The sequence below is a fragment of the Trichogramma pretiosum genome, unplaced genomic scaffold, assembly GCF_000599845.2.
Source record: "Trichogramma pretiosum strain Unisexual culture from Peru unplaced genomic scaffold, Tpre_2.0 scaffold8, whole genome shotgun sequence".
Taxonomy (NCBI): Eukaryota; Metazoa; Arthropoda; class Insecta; order Hymenoptera; family Trichogrammatidae; genus Trichogramma; species Trichogramma pretiosum.
Genome location: NW_019641699.1, coordinates 276,915 through 297,026, shown reverse-complemented (window position 1 = coordinate 297,026; position 20,112 = coordinate 276,915). Strand labels below are relative to the sequence as shown.

Here is a 20,112-nt window from a genome sequence, read left to right as displayed (position 1 = left end):
AAATTTTTTGTTCGCTACGAAAAAGGACACTGTACGCATCAAGTTATAGGCATAAACACAATTTATGGAGCACCTTCGAAGATCGCCGAGCATTTAGGACTGAAAAATCCAAAATTATATACTGGTCACTGTTATCGACGAACTGGAGCGTCTCTTCTTGCCGAATCAGGTGCTAATTCTGCTCAAGTGAGGCAGCTAGGCGGTTGGATGTCAGAAAAAGTCGCCCAAGGTTATGTCGAAAATTCAATGCACAATAGGCAAAAGATTTTCAATGGCGTGACCAGTCAAGCACAATATTCTAAACCATCGACCAGTACTGATTCCTCGACACCATTAATTTATCAACCATCAACCAGTAAAGCTTCTTCCGTGCAAAATATTTCAAGCCCGAATAAAGAAAACGATGCTGACTTGATGGATTTACATTGGAGCGACTTTTCTACTGATATGGTATACCAAGAAAAAGCTCAGCCGACATTTTTGACCGCCAGAAACAAACCAATTTACTACAATGAAAAATTGTCGATAACTGCAGCGAAAAAATCTAATTCTAATGTGCATTTCCATTCAAAGCCACCGGTTAAAGTCTCATTTAAAACCGGTACAATTGAATCTCCACGAAAAAAATTTAAAAGTTCGGTTATCCCTACCGGCCCTGAAACTAACGAGACTGAAATCAGTAATGAAAGAAATCAAGTTCTTATTTCAAATCAAGAAATCAATGAAGATTTACAGCAATGTTTTAAGAATTCAATTGTTAAATACGAAAATTGTACCATAAATGGAAATATTGTTAATAATTATTATTTGTGTAAAAATTGTGACAAACAGTAAATTGTTTGTATCTACCACAGGTTTCTCTCTTTTTTTCTCTTCTTCTTCTCTCTCTTTCTCTCTCTCTTAACTTATAAATCTGATTTTTCCAGATCATGCCCGCCCCAACCAGCAGCACTCGCTACGCTCGTGCCGCAAATGTTGGGCGGGCAGTTTTTTTTGTGTAAATTATTTTTTAATGACTCTTATTACTATTTTGTCTCAATACTTTCGCGCTAGGATAGAGAAAAATATTATTTCTTACACGGGAATAAAATAGAATGCCCGGATGGGCGTGAAGTGAGGCCCTCGGCTTCGCCTCGGGCCTAACTTCGCGCACGTGAGGAAATTCAATTTTATCCCCTTGTAAGAAAATATACTAATTTTCGTTTTGGCCGCCGGGACGAGAAAGTTAGTTTCAGCTGGGGTAGCATGAAAAAAATATTGTGTGCAACTTTTGTGAATAAGCTTTTTCAGCGAAATTCGTTACAGCACTCGTCTTCGGTTAGTGCTCCAACCCCTCGTTTTGCCAAAAAAGCATATCCACACTCGTTGCATTAAGTACTATTTTCATTCATGCGTCTTTTGATACTTCGTGCTTTTTCCTAAAAAAATTTTTCTTTTCCCCTGGTCGAAAGTACGCGGTTTCGCCATCGATTTCACTGGCAAAAGTTGTTTTTTTAGCCACTATTATTTCGCTTTTTTTCACTGCGCGCAGCTTTGTCACCTAGCAACCGTATATTGTTATGAGAGGTTTTAGTTCGGATAATCAATCTTGTTTATAATAAGTAGCGAAATGAGCAAACATGTTATTGAAAATGCATTTTCAGCGACCGAAGACTCTGACGATGAAAATGAAATTTGTCAGAAATTCGAAGAAAAAGCTGATTTGATTAGGCTATAGCCGGTATATGATGATTCAAATTTAATACAATCATTGGGAGTAAATTCAATAGTAAATTCTACGACAAATACTCCTAATACTTTTAATGATTGTACTTTTGTCAATTGTACGTTTGTTAATTGTACATTTATTAATTCCAACCAATCTAATAACGAATCATAATTATAATTAATATTAAAAAATCAATTAAATAGTAAATAAACATATAAATATTGTGACGATGTCACTGGCGACGAGCACCGCTCGTTTGGTGTGAATGCTGCGCGTATGCGTGTGACGTGTGAGTTGCGACCGACCGACTGACCGTGCAGGGTGAAGGAAGAGCCGAGCGCTTATAACCTCCATACGCCGCGGCAGCGTAGGCACGTGCTCGACGGTTACCGACCGAACGAGCGGCGCGGTGAGGAGCCGCAACTCGGGCAGCAGCAGCGGCAGCAGCACGGAAGACGAAGCGAGGAAGAAGAAGGCACGTGAAGCGACGCTATTATCACTACGACTGCGTATCGTGCGAGTGAGATCACCACGTCCGAGGCTGAAAAGCGAGTTTTTGGTTGAAGGAAAGAGTACCCGGAGATTGAACGAGTGATCGTCGCGTAGTGAACGAGTGCGGTTGAAAGAAAAGAGCAACGTGAACATTACAGCAGAGAAGCTGCGTCCGAGGCGAGTACGCGAGAAAAAGAGAGTCGAATTGTGCGCGTACGAGCGAGGTTAAGTCGGCCGAGTGCGTGACAACGACGAGCATCGCGACTCGCGTACCCGGAGTGCTGTGCGTGTGCCTGTGGAGTACGCAACCTACATCGTGCGAGCACCGAAGTGACAAAACAAACAATAATTAGTGCGAGTCTACGACGAGACGGACAGTTCACCGTCGAAACACGGCGCCAACCCGAGGGCCAAGTTGTGAGTGAGGTTACGCCAGCACGTGAAACGCGGCGCCAATCCCCCGTGCGAATTGCGACAGGTTACTTGGCGATTGAGACACGGTGCCGACCCACGGGCCAGTTAGCATCACGAATTGACGAGTATGAAGCGGCAGATCCACCATTCCAGGACTCGGACAAGGTTGCAGCATACCGCGAGCAGACAACGGCATGGCGTCGTCGGACCGAGCCGAAGAGATTGTAAGCGTTTAGCCTTGTAAAATTCCTAACCTTGGTCGGTCGTGTGTGCGTAAGCGTGCTGTGTGTCGTATGTCGTTGAACGAGCGAAGAGTCGATCGCGTAGGAAATAAGTCGAGTCGAGTAATCGTCATTGTGTGTGCGTAAGCGTGCTGTGTGTCGTATGTCGTTAAACGAGCGAAGAGTCGATCGCGTAGGAAGTAAGTCGAGTCGAGTAATCGTCATTGTGTGTGTGTGAGTAGTCCGAGGCGAACAAGTCGCAATTACGTCGCGCGAAAGCAGCGAAGCCGTCGCAGGCCAAGCAACGTTAAGTCGAATCTGCGTGGTATTAAGGTCGCGTCACGAAAACGGGATTCGAACCGGGCACGTGTTGTGACTCGGTGATTCCCCTGGGACTTTCGCGAGCGAACTCACGTGACATAAGGCTTCGCGTACAGTGAGTCGAAGATGCGCGAGTGCAGGTGCGCGGCACGATATCGGGATTCGAACCGAGGTCGTATTGTGACTCGACGGTTTCCCCTTGGACCTTACTGCACGAACACCCGTACGGTATTGTGACGCCATTGAAGTAATTATTAGACTTTTCTCTGTAATTTATCTGCATTTGAGTAATAATTCGACGATCTTTCTTAATTAATAGAATAAATAGTAACTTAACGTTAGACAATAAACAATTGATTTGGTTTTAAACTAACTCCCTCTGGTGGTCATTTCGCGAACCTTTCCGACTTTTCAGCACACAATCGCCGACGCTCGAGGCACATTTGGTGGAAGGCTCAACCCCCTTTTGAGGTAAGACAACCAGTTAGGCTAACCGGAGCCTCCGAAATAAATAATTAGACTGCAGGGCGAGCACAGGCTGCTGCCTAGACCCTCGCACGTCACAATATACATAATATGTATTTGTTGTTTTCGATGCCCGCCCCCCTGACCAGCGACACTCGCTGCGCTCGTGCCGCAAATGTCAGGGCGGGCATCGAAACAAAGCTCTGATTTTTCAACTAACATTTTTGTTCACTCGTACTTTCGACCGGGGATCAAGAAAAATAGTATACGGCACGCAGTGGCGGAACTTCAACTTTCGCCCCTTGCACCGTAATGTACTATACTTGCTCAGTATTAACCATATAAACCATCTGAGCCACATGCTGTCATGGATGTGAACATTTCCCAAAATGGCAATCGCCCACTTAATATTACTAATTTTTTGATTTTTAATATACCAGGTAATAATGATACATCTGATGCATTATTCACTATAACGCCTGGTTAAGCCTCTCATTCAGACGATTCGAACCCGCATAAATCACAGCTTCAAATACAATTGGGGATTAAACGATAATCAGAGTCCTCTGTAAATTCAATGCGGCCGTCCCATAAGAACATTTGAGTCGCCTGAAACTCAACTAAAACAATCTTCGGCTCGAAGGTTTTTATGGGACGACCACATTGAATTTACAGAGGGCTCTGATTATAGTTTAATCCCCAATTGGTATTTCTCCTTTTACTAGATACTGTATAAATTCTTTCGAGTTAATCCTTGGATACTGATCAACAAAAACCATTCCAATCTCCTTCACCTCTGGTGTGCTCTCTATCAATTGTTTGAAATCACTATCATTTTGATTTGTCGAAATCAAAATGTAATGTTCCACCAATAAATGAAAACATTTTTTTGGTGAATGCGACCCACCAAAACCTCAAATTGTGTCAATTTAAACTATCTTGAACGGTTTCGAGGCTGGACCTAACTATGACAATAATCTTATTTTACGCTGACCTCTCGATTTGTTTTGAATACATATCCTGCATTTTTCACATATTTTTTTTATATTTTTAAAATTTTTGCCGTGTAGATTGGACATATTTTTAATTGCAGTTGCTTTACACCTATGTGAAACATACCTTTATGTACATTCTTAATAAAGCTTTTGCTAATTGTCTCTAATAGGATAATTTTTTCTTTTTCTCTTGCTCTTTTATAAAATATATTATTTCTTCTTATTTTTTGTTTTTATCTTTTAACTCCGTATTTTCCTTCTAATCTTTTATTATATCTTTCAGATTCATTAAATTGACTAGTTCTATCATCTCTTCCTCCTTTATAGACGGCACCAAAAGAGGATTTCTGTTTAAGCAGTCGGCTTCCAAATTATCTTTTCTTGGGGCATATTTGATCCTTATATTAAACTGAGATATATTATATGTTAGATCTCCTAACTCTTCATCGATTCTTAATTTAATATTTAATTCTCCAACGGCTTGTGATCCGTAAACACTGAAAGATTTTCCCAAGAACCAATATTGCCAAAATGCAATAGCATTTTTTTGAAATAAATCGATCGCACACAGTCCCTTTTCCTCTAGTTACATTTTTGAATCAAACGTAAAAATCGCATTTCGATCCGACTTACTGTACGATTTTGTTGAAATGACAGTTTTTTAGTGCATTACTTTTTTTTTATTAAATCGCAGTTTCTTAAAATGCATCTCATTACGATTACGATCCTAATTTCATCTCAATTCGGTAATTAGGCAACAGTGATCGTATCAAACATTACAAGAAGATTATTTACTTGGCTAAGACGAGCAAACAGTGGTAGGTTATGTATTTTTTTAATTGATATTATCTTGTTTTATAGTTTTCTTTAATGCGAACACATTTCTTATCAATTATTTATTACTTATTTATTACAGATGAACAACCAAAATCAACACCCTAACCCCGACGGCAACATAGGCAACGGCGATGATAACGGTGAGGAGCAAGAGATGGAAGGTGAATGGCAATTGGACCCCGATTACGGGGAAGCAGTCGTCGAGTTCGAAGAGAATTACGAGGTGGAAGCGTACCGTAAGTTTTTTTATAACTAATAAAATCCCTGTTAAAAAATCTGAAAAAATTCACACGCATTCTTCGACTAATTCTAAGACTTTTTTGTTCTTTGCATTTTTTCGTTTAAGACGCTTCTTATCGAGTAAAAAAATTTCAAAGATTAAAAATATGATTCGTTTCTGTCAAAATTTAAGTGCGAAAAACCACCTTTATGATTTTTTATCTCTAAGAATTTTATTTTATTCATATTTTCAGAAAAGAAGAGGAAACGAGGGTCCAAAGGCAATTCGGCCAAGCGTTGGAACTTCATCCAACAGGATTGCCGGATCGCTGCAGAGATCATGGTCCAGCAGATCCAAGCAATCTGGACCAACGCTTGCCGAAGGGCTAATAATTATTGGCGTTGGCGAGGCCGTGGAGGCCAAAATCGTGGTCGACATGGGCGACGAGGCCAGGCCAGAGGTGGTGTTCAACCCGCACCTCGTGACCAGCGTGGTCCTGAGGGCGAGCCTCTATATCAAGGCCCGCACAAAGGTGTCAGTCAACGTGGCCAGCCCAGAAGAGGTGGACACCCTGGAGGACGAGGCCAGCTCCAAGGTGGCGGCCAAGCTGACCTTCGGAAATGCCATGAGAACCCGGAGCATCGTTAATTATTTTTTGTATATAAATAAAAGAAATTTCAAATCATATATTTGTGTTATTTCACGTCAACTCTCATTTTACGACATTGTTCATTTACATTATAATGTAACCAGTAAATATATCCAAGTAAATATATCCGCGCGCGCGCATAAAGAGATCGTCAAAGCTCATCATCGCTCTTTTCTCTCAGATCTATTATCCCTGCATAATGTGGCATCTGCGCGGGTGTGCTCGTGTCTGTCTCGCGGTCTCTCACGTGTGAGTTCGTTAGTACACACATAATATAGTATAGTAAGTATATTAATAATTGATGAAGCCGTCAAAGCGAGATCTTTCCTGAAAATTAACTTCTCATATGGTCAAATCTCAAAATAAAACTCCGTTTCGTTAACAAAAAAGGTGAAATTTTTTTTGCGTGCCCAGCGGCCCAGACTAGGGGTGTGCGAGTACCCGATTTTTCGAGTTTTACGTTACTCGAACTCGACCCGTCGGGTTCGGGTCGGGTTCGAGTCGAGTCAGGAAATTTCGGGTACCCGATAACTTTCGGGTACCCGATTTTTTTCGAGTACTCGAGTTTTTTTCGGGTATTCGCGCTCTTTTCAATCAAAAAAATTTGTTTATGACGTTGCATGTATGAATTCGTGGAGCTCGTGAACGAGCACGATAGGAAAAAAGTATGAACAACTGAGGAACATCAGCTGTGACACAGACCAACAGAGTTATGTTCTATTTATATTTATTATATTTGTAATATTCAATCTATTGATGATACATTTTATTAATGAGATAAATTTTTTTATTAAGAAAAACAAAAATTTAAAAAAAAAAATCTGGATTATATTATTCCTACATTCTCCAATTTTCATGTAAAAAACTTAGCATCTCTACATTTTCAGTAAGAAGTCTAGATCTTCTCTCACTCACAATAGCTCCAGCATGTGAAAAACAGCGTTCGCTGCTGGCTGATGTCGAAACGATTCCCAGAGTGTCTAAAGCTATTTTACTAAGCTTGGGGTATTTATTTTTGTTATTCGACCACCAAGTTAGAATATTTTCCCGCATTCCGATGCACGGTTCGTCGAGATATCTTTGGAACTCGTTATTGAACTCGATCTCGTCTTTCCTACAGTCCTTTTCGGCCGAACGTATTCTGGACCGCATCAGTATTTCCATCGGAGTCAGATCATCTGTTAAAATTTATTATGCGCATTATTTATAAAAAGTTCATTTTTAAGTTGGTAGTATGAAAAATTAAAAAAACATGTGTATTATTTACCTTCATTCATTGCAGTGGGTGTAGGATCTACCTCTCTAACGGAATTGTTAGCTCCAGTGAATTGCTCAAAAACTTCACTTATACGAAGATGCTCCTCATATTCCTCATAGAATAATTTATTTTTGAACTGCGGGTTTAAAGTCATCGCAATCCATAGCAAATCGTTATCCCAATAAACTTTGAGTCGATTCTAAATTAATTAAAATAATTACAAGTTGAATTATATCTCTTTTTGAGGATATAATACATAAAATAGCATGTGAATATTAAAAATTTTTACTTACATCAAAACTGTTGCGCAATTTCAAAGTAGCCAGCTTTTGCGTTCCAGCAGCACGTTCAAATCTTTTTGTGAGCTGATGTTTTAATACCGTTATTACTGGAATAATTCTACCGATAGTGCTGTACTGCTCGCCACACATAAATTTAGTTGCATCCTTGACAGGAGCAAATAAATCGATGTATATATCAATTTTATTATAATCTGACGAATCCAAACGAGGAATATTTGGTCGCTCACACCATACTCCTTCCAAAGCCACTCTTAATTTTTTAATGCGTGCAAACATGTCGTAGCACGAGTCCCACCTTGTCCTGCAATACTGAATTAATTTTAGTGGCTCCTCTGAGCGCTCCGAGAGTCTCGTTTGGATATCGTCTAAAAGACGAGAGGAGTTAGTTGAGCGAGCGAAATGTCCAACTACAGCACTAGCTTTTAGAATCAGAGCACTCAAATTTGGAATTTTTTCCTTGCAGTCGTCCACGCAAAGTTGAAGCGTATGGGTAAAGCACGGCAGTCTTTCCCATTCTTGCGTCATTGCAATTGCTGCTCGAACATTTGAGGCGTTATCAGTCACCCAAACTATTTTGGATTTGGTACTCAGATCGATATTCCACTCCGACAAAATCTCCAACAGATGAGAATGGATATTGGTTGCAGTATGTGTACTACACAATAATTTTACCCCGAAACAAATATTTTGGAGGCAGAAATTTTTGTCCAAGTAGTGCATAGTCAGTGACATATAATCGACGGTAGCTCGAGACGTCCAACCATCCATCGTGAACGATAGAGTTCGCACATCTACACAATAATAAAAAATAAAGGCAAGAAAAATAAATAAATTTTATAAAGACGATTTTCCAAATCAATATTAAATACCTCGTAAACCCAATTCTAATTTAGTACGTAAAAAAACATCTTGCTACTTGGCGATTTTTGGAATTACATTTCTTGAGAATGTCGTTCTTGCGGGTAACTCATAGCGAGGTTCTAACGTTTGGATTAGATTTTTAAATCCATCGTCTTCGACGATGCTAAAAGGTTGCAAATCTCGACTCATCATAAAAGCAATAGCGTTTGTAATTAGCTTACTTCTTGTAGAATCATTTGGAAGGGGTTGAACTTGTACTCTTGGAGTTTTATTTACTTGAGTGTCGTCAGAAGATCCATGTTTTCGATCGTAGTGCCGTTGCAAAGCGGACGTACTTCCTTGTGAAATAATAATTTCTTTTTCGCAAATCAGACAACTAGCTTTAAGTCGACTTATTCTTTGAAAGTTCTGCCAAACACTGCTTTTCAATTTTTTTTGGACTGGTTCATCGATTTGCGATGGGTCATTTAAGTTTAATGTCTCCTGTTCTTCTTGTATTACTACCTCTTGACTCGATGAAACAAGCGTTTCTTGAATTCCTGAATTTTGTGACGATCGAAAAAAATTTATAAAGAATTAATGAAAAAGAAAAAACTTGGGTACTCGAAAAAAACTCGAGTACTCGAAAATAATCGGGTACCCGAAAAAACTCGAGTACCCGAAAAAACTCGAGTACCCGAAAAAAACTCGGGTACCCGCAAAAAACTCGAGTACCCGAAAAAAACTCGGGTACCCGCAAAAAACTCGAGTACCCAAAAATAACTTGGGTACCCGAAAATTCGAGTACTCGACTCGAACTCGAAAAAAAAACTCGACCCGATCGGGTCCGAGCCGCTGGGCACGCCAAAAAAATTTCACCTTTTTTTGTTAACGAAACGGAATTTTATTTTGAGAATTGACCATATGAGAAGTTAGCGGCGAGGTAGGGAAATTGTGCAATTTTGCCGAATAATGCCTCGCGGGCGAGGTTTTAGAAACTTGAGATTTTTTTGCATTTTTTTCAACATAAGCTTATATGGATGAATCGTAATTGTCATACCTACTGACTAAGCAATCGCCCCGGGTTTTTTTTTCAATTTTCATCGCGCACCGAAACAAATGCGAAAGTTGCAGAGGTGTGAGTTTTCAAAATTTCACGCAAAATTAAATGACTTTTCGACATCCGATTTTTCAAAAATTGATTAGGTGACAGTTAAAATTTTGTCCCACAAATCAAGTTATCACTTTGACGCTACGTAAAGAAAGATTTCTTACCGTTGTAGTGATATCTAATTACAAGCACTGTTCCGAGAAATTTTTCACTACACTCGTCGATCACTTCTAAATACTTTTTTATCCACAATTTTTTTTTCGTAAACTCGATAGTTATGTAGATAAAAATTGTTGAACGAAACCAGGGCAACGTTACATTTGGCAACAACTAAGATAAGAACGTTCAACAATGTTCAACTCGATGACTATTGACTTTACGAAAAACACGTCACGATTTTTGGATTTTTCCAAAAATGGCGATACACACGAGCTGGGCTACGTGAGTGTCAGTTTGGGTCTTGTAGATTAATTACTTCAACGATTCACGAGCAGGACTACGTGGGTTACTGCTCTGGTTTACGGATGAATTTTTTAAGTAATATACCCGAGCTGGGCTACGTGGGTGTCAGTTTGCGTTTGCATTTTCCTGCATTTTTGAAAATTTTTCAAAAATTTTCATTTAATGTTTTCTCAGAATTTATTAATAATCATTTTTTGAATGATTTTAATACCGCGTTCGGCGGCTAGCTCAACGCGTGTCATGCAGCCAACTTCCTATGACACAATTTTCTGCGTTGCAGCTCACTTCAGTTGGCACGCTCGCTGGTGCTCCGAGTCTGCCCAAGTCTGTCGACAAGTTATGAGTTGACTCGTGTGTGTGCGTCAAAGCAGCCGCCAACTGCTGCCGCATTTAGACACGATTTAAAAGGTTCACAGTGCTCTTCGGTGTTCGCGCGATTACTTTTGTTACTTCTGCAAGAGTTTATCCGTACAAGAGTAGCCATCGCAGACAGCAAAAGATAGATTGCTTCTGTGACAATACCTTTTGCTCGGACGGTAAAATTATTTAGCCGCGGCGACAAAAATATTGGCTGCCACAGCAAAACATTTTTTACTGATCAACTGTCCACTTTCGCTGGACTTACGTATACATTTTTTTTCAGTCTGCAGTAAATAGTGGTAACTCAATATGATAGTTGCAAGGACAAAATTCGTTTTTGTTACCACAACCAAAACCGTTTACTGAGCGTACGTCTAAGGACTTGAGATGATGCAACAACTGCGATGATTTGCGATCGACGAGTTCCTCAAAGTGGAGCAGTGGCCGGACACGCTGTTCCTCCGATGAACCTCATCTCGATGAACTGTAGAAGAGATGATGTAGAAATATTTAGTTTGCTCTTACGTGATGTTTTCGAAGGCCAATTGTGCCTCGGTTTGCTCAAATCAAACTGCCGGTTTATCCAGCCAAAATATCAGCAATCACACGGTGAACTAGAGGATCACCAAATCCAACAGAGTTTGAGTTGAAATTCATGCATTTATCAAATAATATTTATATTAAATCATGTAAAAATGTTTTCATTCATAAAACTTACTTTTCTTTCTTTCTTATCTATTTCTGACACTCATCTGGAGTGAATCTGAATCCAGATGAGTGTAGGAAATAGGTGAAGAGAAGGGATTTATGAGTTATACAAATAATAACATTTTCATATAATTAACATCAATATTTATTGTTTGGTAAGTTAATTTTAGCTCAAATTAGTTCGCTCTCTGAGACTTTTTCAGTAAACGAATTGAGTTAAATTGTTTATTGGTGGAAAAAGTGTTTTGGACATTAAAAACTCAAAGTATCAATACTTCTCAGTCAGTTAGACTTGACTGTGTAAACCTGATACCATTATACGCTAATATATGGTATTTTATACATTATATTATATTATATACTTCGTGGTACTTTATAATGGTTTCCAGGGCCCATTGGAATAAAGTAACTATAGGGAGCTTGATTATTGTGTACAAGAAGAACTCCAAACAAGTTTTGTAAGGATCTGTGACCCAAAGATGAAAGGCTCTCCTTGGGAGTTTCAGAAAGCCGACAGACATATAATACCTTGATGTAGTAATATTCCCATACCCAGAATTTTTTTTGTACGTTTATATTATGCGACTCAAAGTATGAAAAATACCCTGAATTGCAAAGTTTTTTTCTAAATTTGATTTTTAATTTAAAAGTTAGTGATGCAAACTAATCTCTAATGACGTTAAGATTGGATTATTGTTATTTATTTTTGTGTATAGTTACAGTAACCAAATAGAACTTTTGAAAAATTTCTCATTAATTGACGATAATAAATACAATCATTCTTTTTTTCATAACGTATTTTTTTAAATAAATTATAATAACGAATACTATATAAAATTTTCAGTATCTGGAATAGCCTATCCTGGGGAGTTGCTAGTTATAATGGGATCATCAGGAGCTGGAAAAACTACTTTATTAAATGTTTTAACTTTTCGTTATCATTCCGAAATGAACGTATCTGGCAGAATTGCAGTAAACGGGAAAAAAGTGAATTCTAATGTGCTGGCATCTCAAATGGCTTATGTTCAGCAAGATGATTTATTTATAGGTACGCTGACAGTTAAAGAACATCTTTTATTTCAAGCTCTTGTTCGAATGGATAAAGAAATACCATATCAACAACGCATAAGGAGAGTAAATGAAGTCATATCAGAGGTAAAACTTAAAAAAATTGTATAATGCTAGATGTCGTGACAATATCACTTCAAGTGGTGACAATTTTTTAAATGAGTTTCCACTAAATACATACAATAAATAATAAGTAAATCAATTTATTCACGAAGAAAAGACTGAATTTTTTTGTTGGTTTTCGAAGCAATTTGTATTGTAGTTTAAGAACATTTCGTATGCACCTATTTCAATGCAGAAACTAAGCTCAGAATTTTGATTTTTTGCATAATAAAAGTGTTATAGCCATTGTAACAAACACAACTTGAAAATTTTTGCCAAACTAAGACGGTAGAACCTTTCATTCAACAGAATTCTACTTTCTGCAACTATAAAATTTTCATAAATTACGACCACATTGATTTGTCAGCCGGATAAACATGCAAAATTTCCCCTCCGTGACCTGTCCTGAACTCAGAATTGATTGTTTTCACTCATTGAACACATTTTTACAAATATCCAGCAATATTGTGGTACATGGACCCTATTTTAGATCTTAAATAAATTTTTTGTACGTCACTCGTCATCATAAAAATTGTACATAAGTAACAAACGTGTCCTTAAATTATGTGAAATTTCACATCATTTCAAATAAAGGGCCAGTAAACGTGCTAGGCAGTCATTTTGACCTCTCTAACTTTATGAGGGTCATCTTTCAGAACTAATGTACTCGATTTTTACCCGTAGAATATTCAATTCTTAATTGCAGCTTCGCTATAACAATAGTTGCACACGAAAATCCTAATAGTAAAATGAAGGGTCCCCTCTATAATCGACGAATTTTCGAGCTAGCACTTTTTGGTTTTGACTCTGAGGGCATAAAAACGTTCGGTTTTACAAACAATTTTTGTGGGTGGTCGGAAATAGTATATTTTGCACCTAGGGAGTGAAAAACTGGAAAGTCTCAGAGCACGTGTAAATTATCATGTTGTACAATGTCACGTTGTCGTAGATGAAAAGTCCTGAGAAGGACGGATGCCAAGCTAGGCTGATGGTCAGAGTGGTCAAAGGATGACCGTACGCTGACCCACGTTCTGATGACGAGGATCTTAGAAAGAGACTACGTTGAAAGACTTTTGTGTGGCCCTGGAAAGGACCGATTGTCTGTTGTAGTCGCCTAGAAGCGCCTTCTCCGCTCTCTTCTCAGCTCTGCTTCTCTTCTAGCCGAGGGCCTCCTGGCGGGTGAGGAATAAGAGTTGCAAGGAGAACGTGGCTCAGCTTTTGGCTTAGGAGCACGCTTAGCCGGGCAGAGCGAGATAGCTGGCCTTGGTAGTTTGTGTAGTTGTGGATGAGAGGCAACGTATTCGTCAAGAGCGCTGGCGGGTCGTAACGTTCTGTCCTGAGTCGTCTTCTTCGCTACCGACACTTCCCACAGTGGCGGTCGGACCGGTGGTACCGTGACCCTGGTCAGTTGGTGTTGTCGTTGACACTTTTGCTCGTCAGACGACTGTGGCTCAGTGACCGTCCGGAGAGCGCGGTTAGCAGATGCTGTGGATTGAAGTGGCGCGGCCGTGAGATCGACCACTGGCTCAGGGTCGGCTTTTCTTCTTGCTACAGTCCTCTTCCACGGATGTGGGCAAGGCACTGGCAGAGGGAGATAAGGCCACGTGCGCAGCAATGAGCACGAGCGGCTGGTATAGGTGGTCCCGGGCAGTGAAATCAAACCACTAAGGGTCTTGACCTTCTCAATGGCTCGTTGACGAGTCTTGACGATATCTTCGCCAGCCGGCACAGCCTGTATGACGCAGCGTCGTTCCAAAGCCCCCGACACGAAAGGATGACCTCGTCGCAGAAGAACAGCCCTCCCTCTCTGTTTTCTTTGGATTGGCGCCGTGATCGATTTCCCTCTTCGGGTCGAGACAATCGGAGGCGACAAAAAGACTCGAGTACGAGTCCGACTACTTTTCTGTTTTGACTTTTTGCAAAGTCAAACAGTCAAAAATAGCTTGACAACTGTTTACTCACTTTTCTGTTTCCACTCGTACAAGTTGAACAGTCAAAAGTTAAGAAGACAAAAGTCCAATCACTTTTCTATTCTCACTTGCAACAAGTCGAACAGTCAAAAGCTGATTGAATAAGGTCGAAAGGCACTTATACTAGTACTCTAAACTCGACCTTTTCTCATGCGGATACGACTTTTTTCTGGCGCCGCGCCACCTGGCGGCCAAGTCGGAAACTTGCAAAAGTAAAAAGTGGGGAAAGGTCGTGAAATGACAAGGCGAATATGTTTGTTGCAATAAGACCAAGTTCACTATTGAATGAAGTCCCTAGGTCGCAACTCTCAAGAACTCGTCGTCGCGAACGCGAGGACGAGAGTCGATGTGCTCTGGCTGGCAGCCGAGAGACGACTTCGCTTTGCGTGGCCGGGCACCTCGCTTATATAGGAAGCGAGTGCGCGCTGATTGGCCATCGGCGCAAAGGTGGGGACGAGTGCTGCTGTGTACGTCGCCAGAGTGGGGACGCACGCAGCCGTGCACGTCGCTCGGGTGGGGACGCACGCAGTGGTGTGGCAATGCGTACGAGGGTAACAATCATCCGAGGCGAAGCCGAGGCTGATAATCACGTGCTCTGAGACTTTCTTTTTTCGCTACATAATGACAAATACAATTTTTTATGAATCCCCCAGCCTAAAGTAACATTTTGGTTTTGCTCAGTGGGAGTAAAATGTTACTTCAGGTTGGGATAGCACAAAAAAAAATTGTCAGCTTTGTTGTCATCGTGAAACTAGATAAAAGTGCGATTTGTCCCCTCGGTGACAAATTTTCATGTTTGCAACAAAAAAATAAACGCATTAGATGATAGACGATAAAAAGTGAATATTCCATGAAAAACAAAGAATATAGTGTCAGAATCTACGGGGGTCCGTAAAAATTAAACTCAAGATAAAAGAAAGTATGTTCTTCGGTTTTTTCAATATTGTCCATTTTACCCACTCCAAATATTACACTTTTGAAATAATGCACCACATAGACGAAATATTAGATAAATTCCGCATAAAAGATGCATAACCTATGTGTGTTCCTGTAGATACAAATGTAATTTTGAAACCTGCAGAGCCAGGATCAGGCAATGAGACATCTGTATTATTTAGAGAAGCTGTCGGGTAGTCTATGTTTTGCGAAGTTCACAAGATCATTATTATTTTATTGAAACGGTTAAAAAAGATAGCTGTGTATTGCATAAATGTGAATGTAATGTATGTAAAAACACGAGGCGGACCGAGCCCAGTGACGAGTCAGTTATATCGCAGACTCGGAGCGAGCTATAGCCTCGAGTTAGCTTTTTTTCATATATACAATAAAGCTGCTACACTTACATTTCAGTCATCATTTGTGTATTACTTTTATTTGCTCCCCTGTTCCCTTATTTAACAGTGAATTAAGTATAAAATCAAAAATATACTACAGCGTCGATACGCGAATGCATGAAACAAAAGAAACGATGCACACGCGTGTAAATGAATAACTTGATTTTATCGAGGATGCGGTGGATGAGAAACACAGGGCAAACATACACGCGGAATTACAAGTCACTGCATTAATAAGCGAAAAACCAATACTCAACGTACTGGCACAGCACTCTCCGACACGCAGAGGGTCAGGCAGTTTCTGTAGCGAACTTAGGCCTGCCTCGTTTCGTAGAATACGTGTAATACTTACACGTGAGCCGTGATAACTTCTGATTTTGGACTTCAACTGGCTCACGTGAATTTTATCTTACATGCAAGTCGATGGGCCTTGCGTAGCGTGCAGCATCTTATTATCTCCGCACAATCGTTTTGGAGACAAAACAGTGTTGTTATAGCGTCTCAAGGTGCTCAGATTTTTAAGTTTAAAGCATAGCGCGAAATTAAGATCGTTACTTGCCCCCCCCCCCCCCNCCCCCCCCAATTCACCGACTGTGTGAATGTACGAACTTTAATATGCTTATTCAATGCGATGATTGGCACGTAAGAGAAAAAAGTCTCGACTACCGGGCCCTCGAAATCATGTGTGTGGGTATTTGCACGTGCTTATTTAGAAAATGGTGATGGTAAAAGTAATAAATGTAAAAAAATATAAAAAAGTTTTGAACAGGTACTCCTGCATTCCATTCACATCGGTTGGTCCCAATTTTTGATGTTGATCTGCAACACATCGTTGGCAAGGATCCTACACAGAGGAGATGTTGGCCGCTTCACGTTGTCGTCTGGCACTTTTATGGCCAGTGTACCAAATGAACGAGCTATCCACTGATCCTTGTATTTTCGTTTGAGTTGTCGGTCACGTTACTGATCTTGGAGGTATTCCTTCTCAGTGGCTTTTAGGCGACAGCGAGCTTGTATTTAAGCTTCTGTGACTGCTTGGCTCATCTTCACTTGGTTTTGAGTCTCCTTCTCTTCGAGTGCACACTTTGTGTTTCACACTATGTATCACACTTTGGCGATTGGCCCACCCTGACTTATATTCCTATGGTAAAGTTTCTTTAAGAGCTTGACGTGTTCCCTCTTTTAGATTCGATGGCAGTTCCATGTTTTTTTTTTCTAAAAACAGCCAACAACCGAAGAGTTGTAGTATCTCTGGAAGTCCGAGAGATTTGTGTAATCTCTGGTGATTCGGGATAGAACACGTCACTTGGGTCTTGGTGACTCTGGGTAACCGAGAGTGTCGCACTGCTCCGGAGGTCCGGGAGATGTGCTCGGTTCAAGAGCCCACGAGCCAATCTGGTAGCGGCCCGGCGCGCCGGCTTATACCGATGTCGATCCGCAAAGCTCGGTGTAATCTGCAGTGAGCGTCTATAATAATACGTGACTTGCGTATATCAGTAGGAGACCAACAAACCATCGGCCTTTTTCAGGGCCACACAAAAAAGAAAACGTAGAATCGATCTGCACTCCGCTAGCCACTGCTCCCAGGTATAAAATAAAATAGTAGGCTAAGTTATTCGAGCAACAAAATGGTAAATCTCATGTTGCTAGGTCAAATTGGCCATAGCAACCTGTGCATCTGCCGAAATCGCAGAAGTGGGCAAAAGTGTTGCTTATTATAGCCTACGCACGATGCGAATGTGAACAATTTTGCCGGAGAAATGGAGAAAATATTTTTAATTTAATTTTTCCTTTTAATTAAATGTCATTTTTTATTATTATTCAAAAAAGCAAAATTATATCCACTACTTTGGATCGAACCAGCTCCCAAAAGTCAAACGCAAAATACAAAGATGGTCGCTTAATCATTTGACTACTGTTACGTGGGAAGGGGTTAAATAAAAGGCGAAATAACTAATTAGGCTCAAAATATATCAGAGGGGAGGGGCCGTCCTCGTGGTGTCTCCTCGTCGCTTGATGTACCGATACTGCCGCCGCTGATGAGCTATGCTTATGACTATCATTGTAGTGCGCCGCGTCACTGGTGGGGCCTTGTCGTCTCACGTGACACTACGAAGAGTTCACACCAATTGGGCTTAATATTGTTAATGTATTACAGCTTTAGGTTGCTCGCTCGTCCCTCCTTGAAGTTAGATTTGGTATCACATCAGCCAGACTCAATCACACCTATAGTTCTGTGCTTCTTTATATGTTTATCTTTTTCGATAATGTATGGACTATTAATAATTTTATTTTAAAAAATACTCAAATCATTAAAAAATCTTTCAAAAAAATCTTATAAAAATGTAATTATATTTTTATAGCTGGCACTAACGAAAAGTAGAAATACCGTCATTGGGATAGCTGGGCGACTTAAAGGCATATCTGGTGGTGAAATGAAGAGACTTTCATTTGCTTCTGAAGTGTTGACAGATCCTCCTCTAATGTTTTGTGATGAACCTACTTCTGGTCTCGACTCATTTATGGCTCACCAGGTCATATCAGTTCTGAAAAAATTAGCTGGTAAATAAACAATTTTTAATATTTATTAAACTTGACGTCACTAGCGTCCATTTAGGCGAAAAATAATTTAAGAAATCGCTCGAGGTGTTACGTTAGAATGCATGCAAGAAATAACCTGATTTTTTGCTATAATGAATTGTGTTTTTGGGAGTATATTATACATCGTATTTTGGAACTAGATTATGAATCGTGTTTTGAGTGACATTACTACGTTGCTAATCGTTCTTTACACATTCTGATTTCAATAATTTCTTTTATTACATCTACTTAATTTTTTTTTCTTTAATGTCGACTTGTCCCGGGGTCGAGTTGACGCGGGGGTGAAAAGTCGTAGACCCGTGGTTGGATTAACGTTTAATCATTGATTTTTTCTAGATAAGAGAAAGTAACAATGATCACAATCATTATTTTCACTCGTTTTTTAAACTTGCTATTAAATTATCGCATCACAATTTGTTGCAGCACGTGGAAAGACAATTATAACGACACTGCACCAGCCATCATCTGAAATCTTTAGTATGTTTGATAAAATATTGTTAATTGCCGAAGGTAGAGTTGCATTCATGGGCACAAGTGATGAAGCTTGTAATTTTTTCAGATCGTAAGTAATTGTACTAATTTGAAATATTAGTAAAATATTATAATAATGATCTTAAGTGAAAATACGACAAAAGTTATAACATAAGTTACTATGCCAGAATATACATAGTCGAAATATGTCCCATGATCTCATGTAAAATCTTACGTGGGACTATAACCTATTTTCGTCCCTTAGGAACCTAAGCAACATGTATGTTTTCTTTTATACACTTTAGTCCCCGAGACCTGGAAAAGGGAGAAAAGCAAAACGAGAAGATCAAGAGCGATCAAGAGATCAGAGATCTAGAATACGAGAATACTAATCACTAGATTGTTGCTCATCAAGAGTACACGACGAGAAATATCGAATGAGTCGATATGTTCAGTCCTTCCTGAAATATATAACGCATGCTCGTAGAAGTCGGCTAACAACATCTAACACGACACATCGCATCCGTGGGCGCGATACATCGTGATACGCAATCCTCATTCGAAACGCCGGCCGGCACGTGCGCTTATTTTTGCGGGTTCTTTTTATTATTGTTGCATCGACACGTCCACGTGAAGTCGCCACTAAGATGTATCGTTCAAGGGGGCGCGTTGGGCGCTCGCATGATTCTACGTGCATGTCATTCCCAGTGGTCCTCACTGTCGTTCGATAGCTCAGAGCTACAACACGCATCAATTCATACAAGCAAAGAAAAATAAAGAGAGATTTTTTTGTAACGACTTTTTCCTCTTCAAACCAGTGCCTTATTATTTCGCATTCACCTTCATTACGAGATTTGAAAATTATAATAGGATCTCGACTAACACGATACAATGCCTTTCTCGTAAAGTACCATGTAACAGATGACAAGAACAAGACGATGAAAGCAGTCGGCCATTATCACTGATCTGCTCGTAAGCAAAGCATGTGCGAAATCGTGTTGTGAAGAAAGAAATAACGAAAGTGTAAAGTCAAAGTGTGAAAAGTGATCTTGAGAAGTATCTCTCCACCTTCTGAATACTCCTGGTGACGACGTCCAACATCGTGGAAGCTGGCCACCAAACTTGTCGATGAAGAAAAAAGAAATAGAGTAAGCTAACAATTAAGTAACCTATAAGCGTAAAACCACGAGCTCTCTTGCGCAT

General features: G+C 39.9%; 1 protein-coding gene across 1 annotated transcript in view; it reads left to right on the top strand.

The window, feature by feature from the left end:
- The window catches only part of LOC106655097 (protein white), an 85,274-nt gene that overhangs the window by 2,042 nt on the left and 63,120 nt on the right, over positions 1 to 20,112 (top strand). Inside the window, exons 3-5 of the mRNA XM_014375309.2 lie at positions 12,208 to 12,518; positions 18,201 to 18,399; positions 18,862 to 19,000. Coding sequence (XP_014230795.1) covers positions 12,208 to 12,518; positions 18,201 to 18,399; positions 18,862 to 19,000 — 649 coding nt within the window. The remainder of the gene's footprint in view (positions 1 to 12,207; positions 12,519 to 18,200; positions 18,400 to 18,861; positions 19,001 to 20,112) is intronic.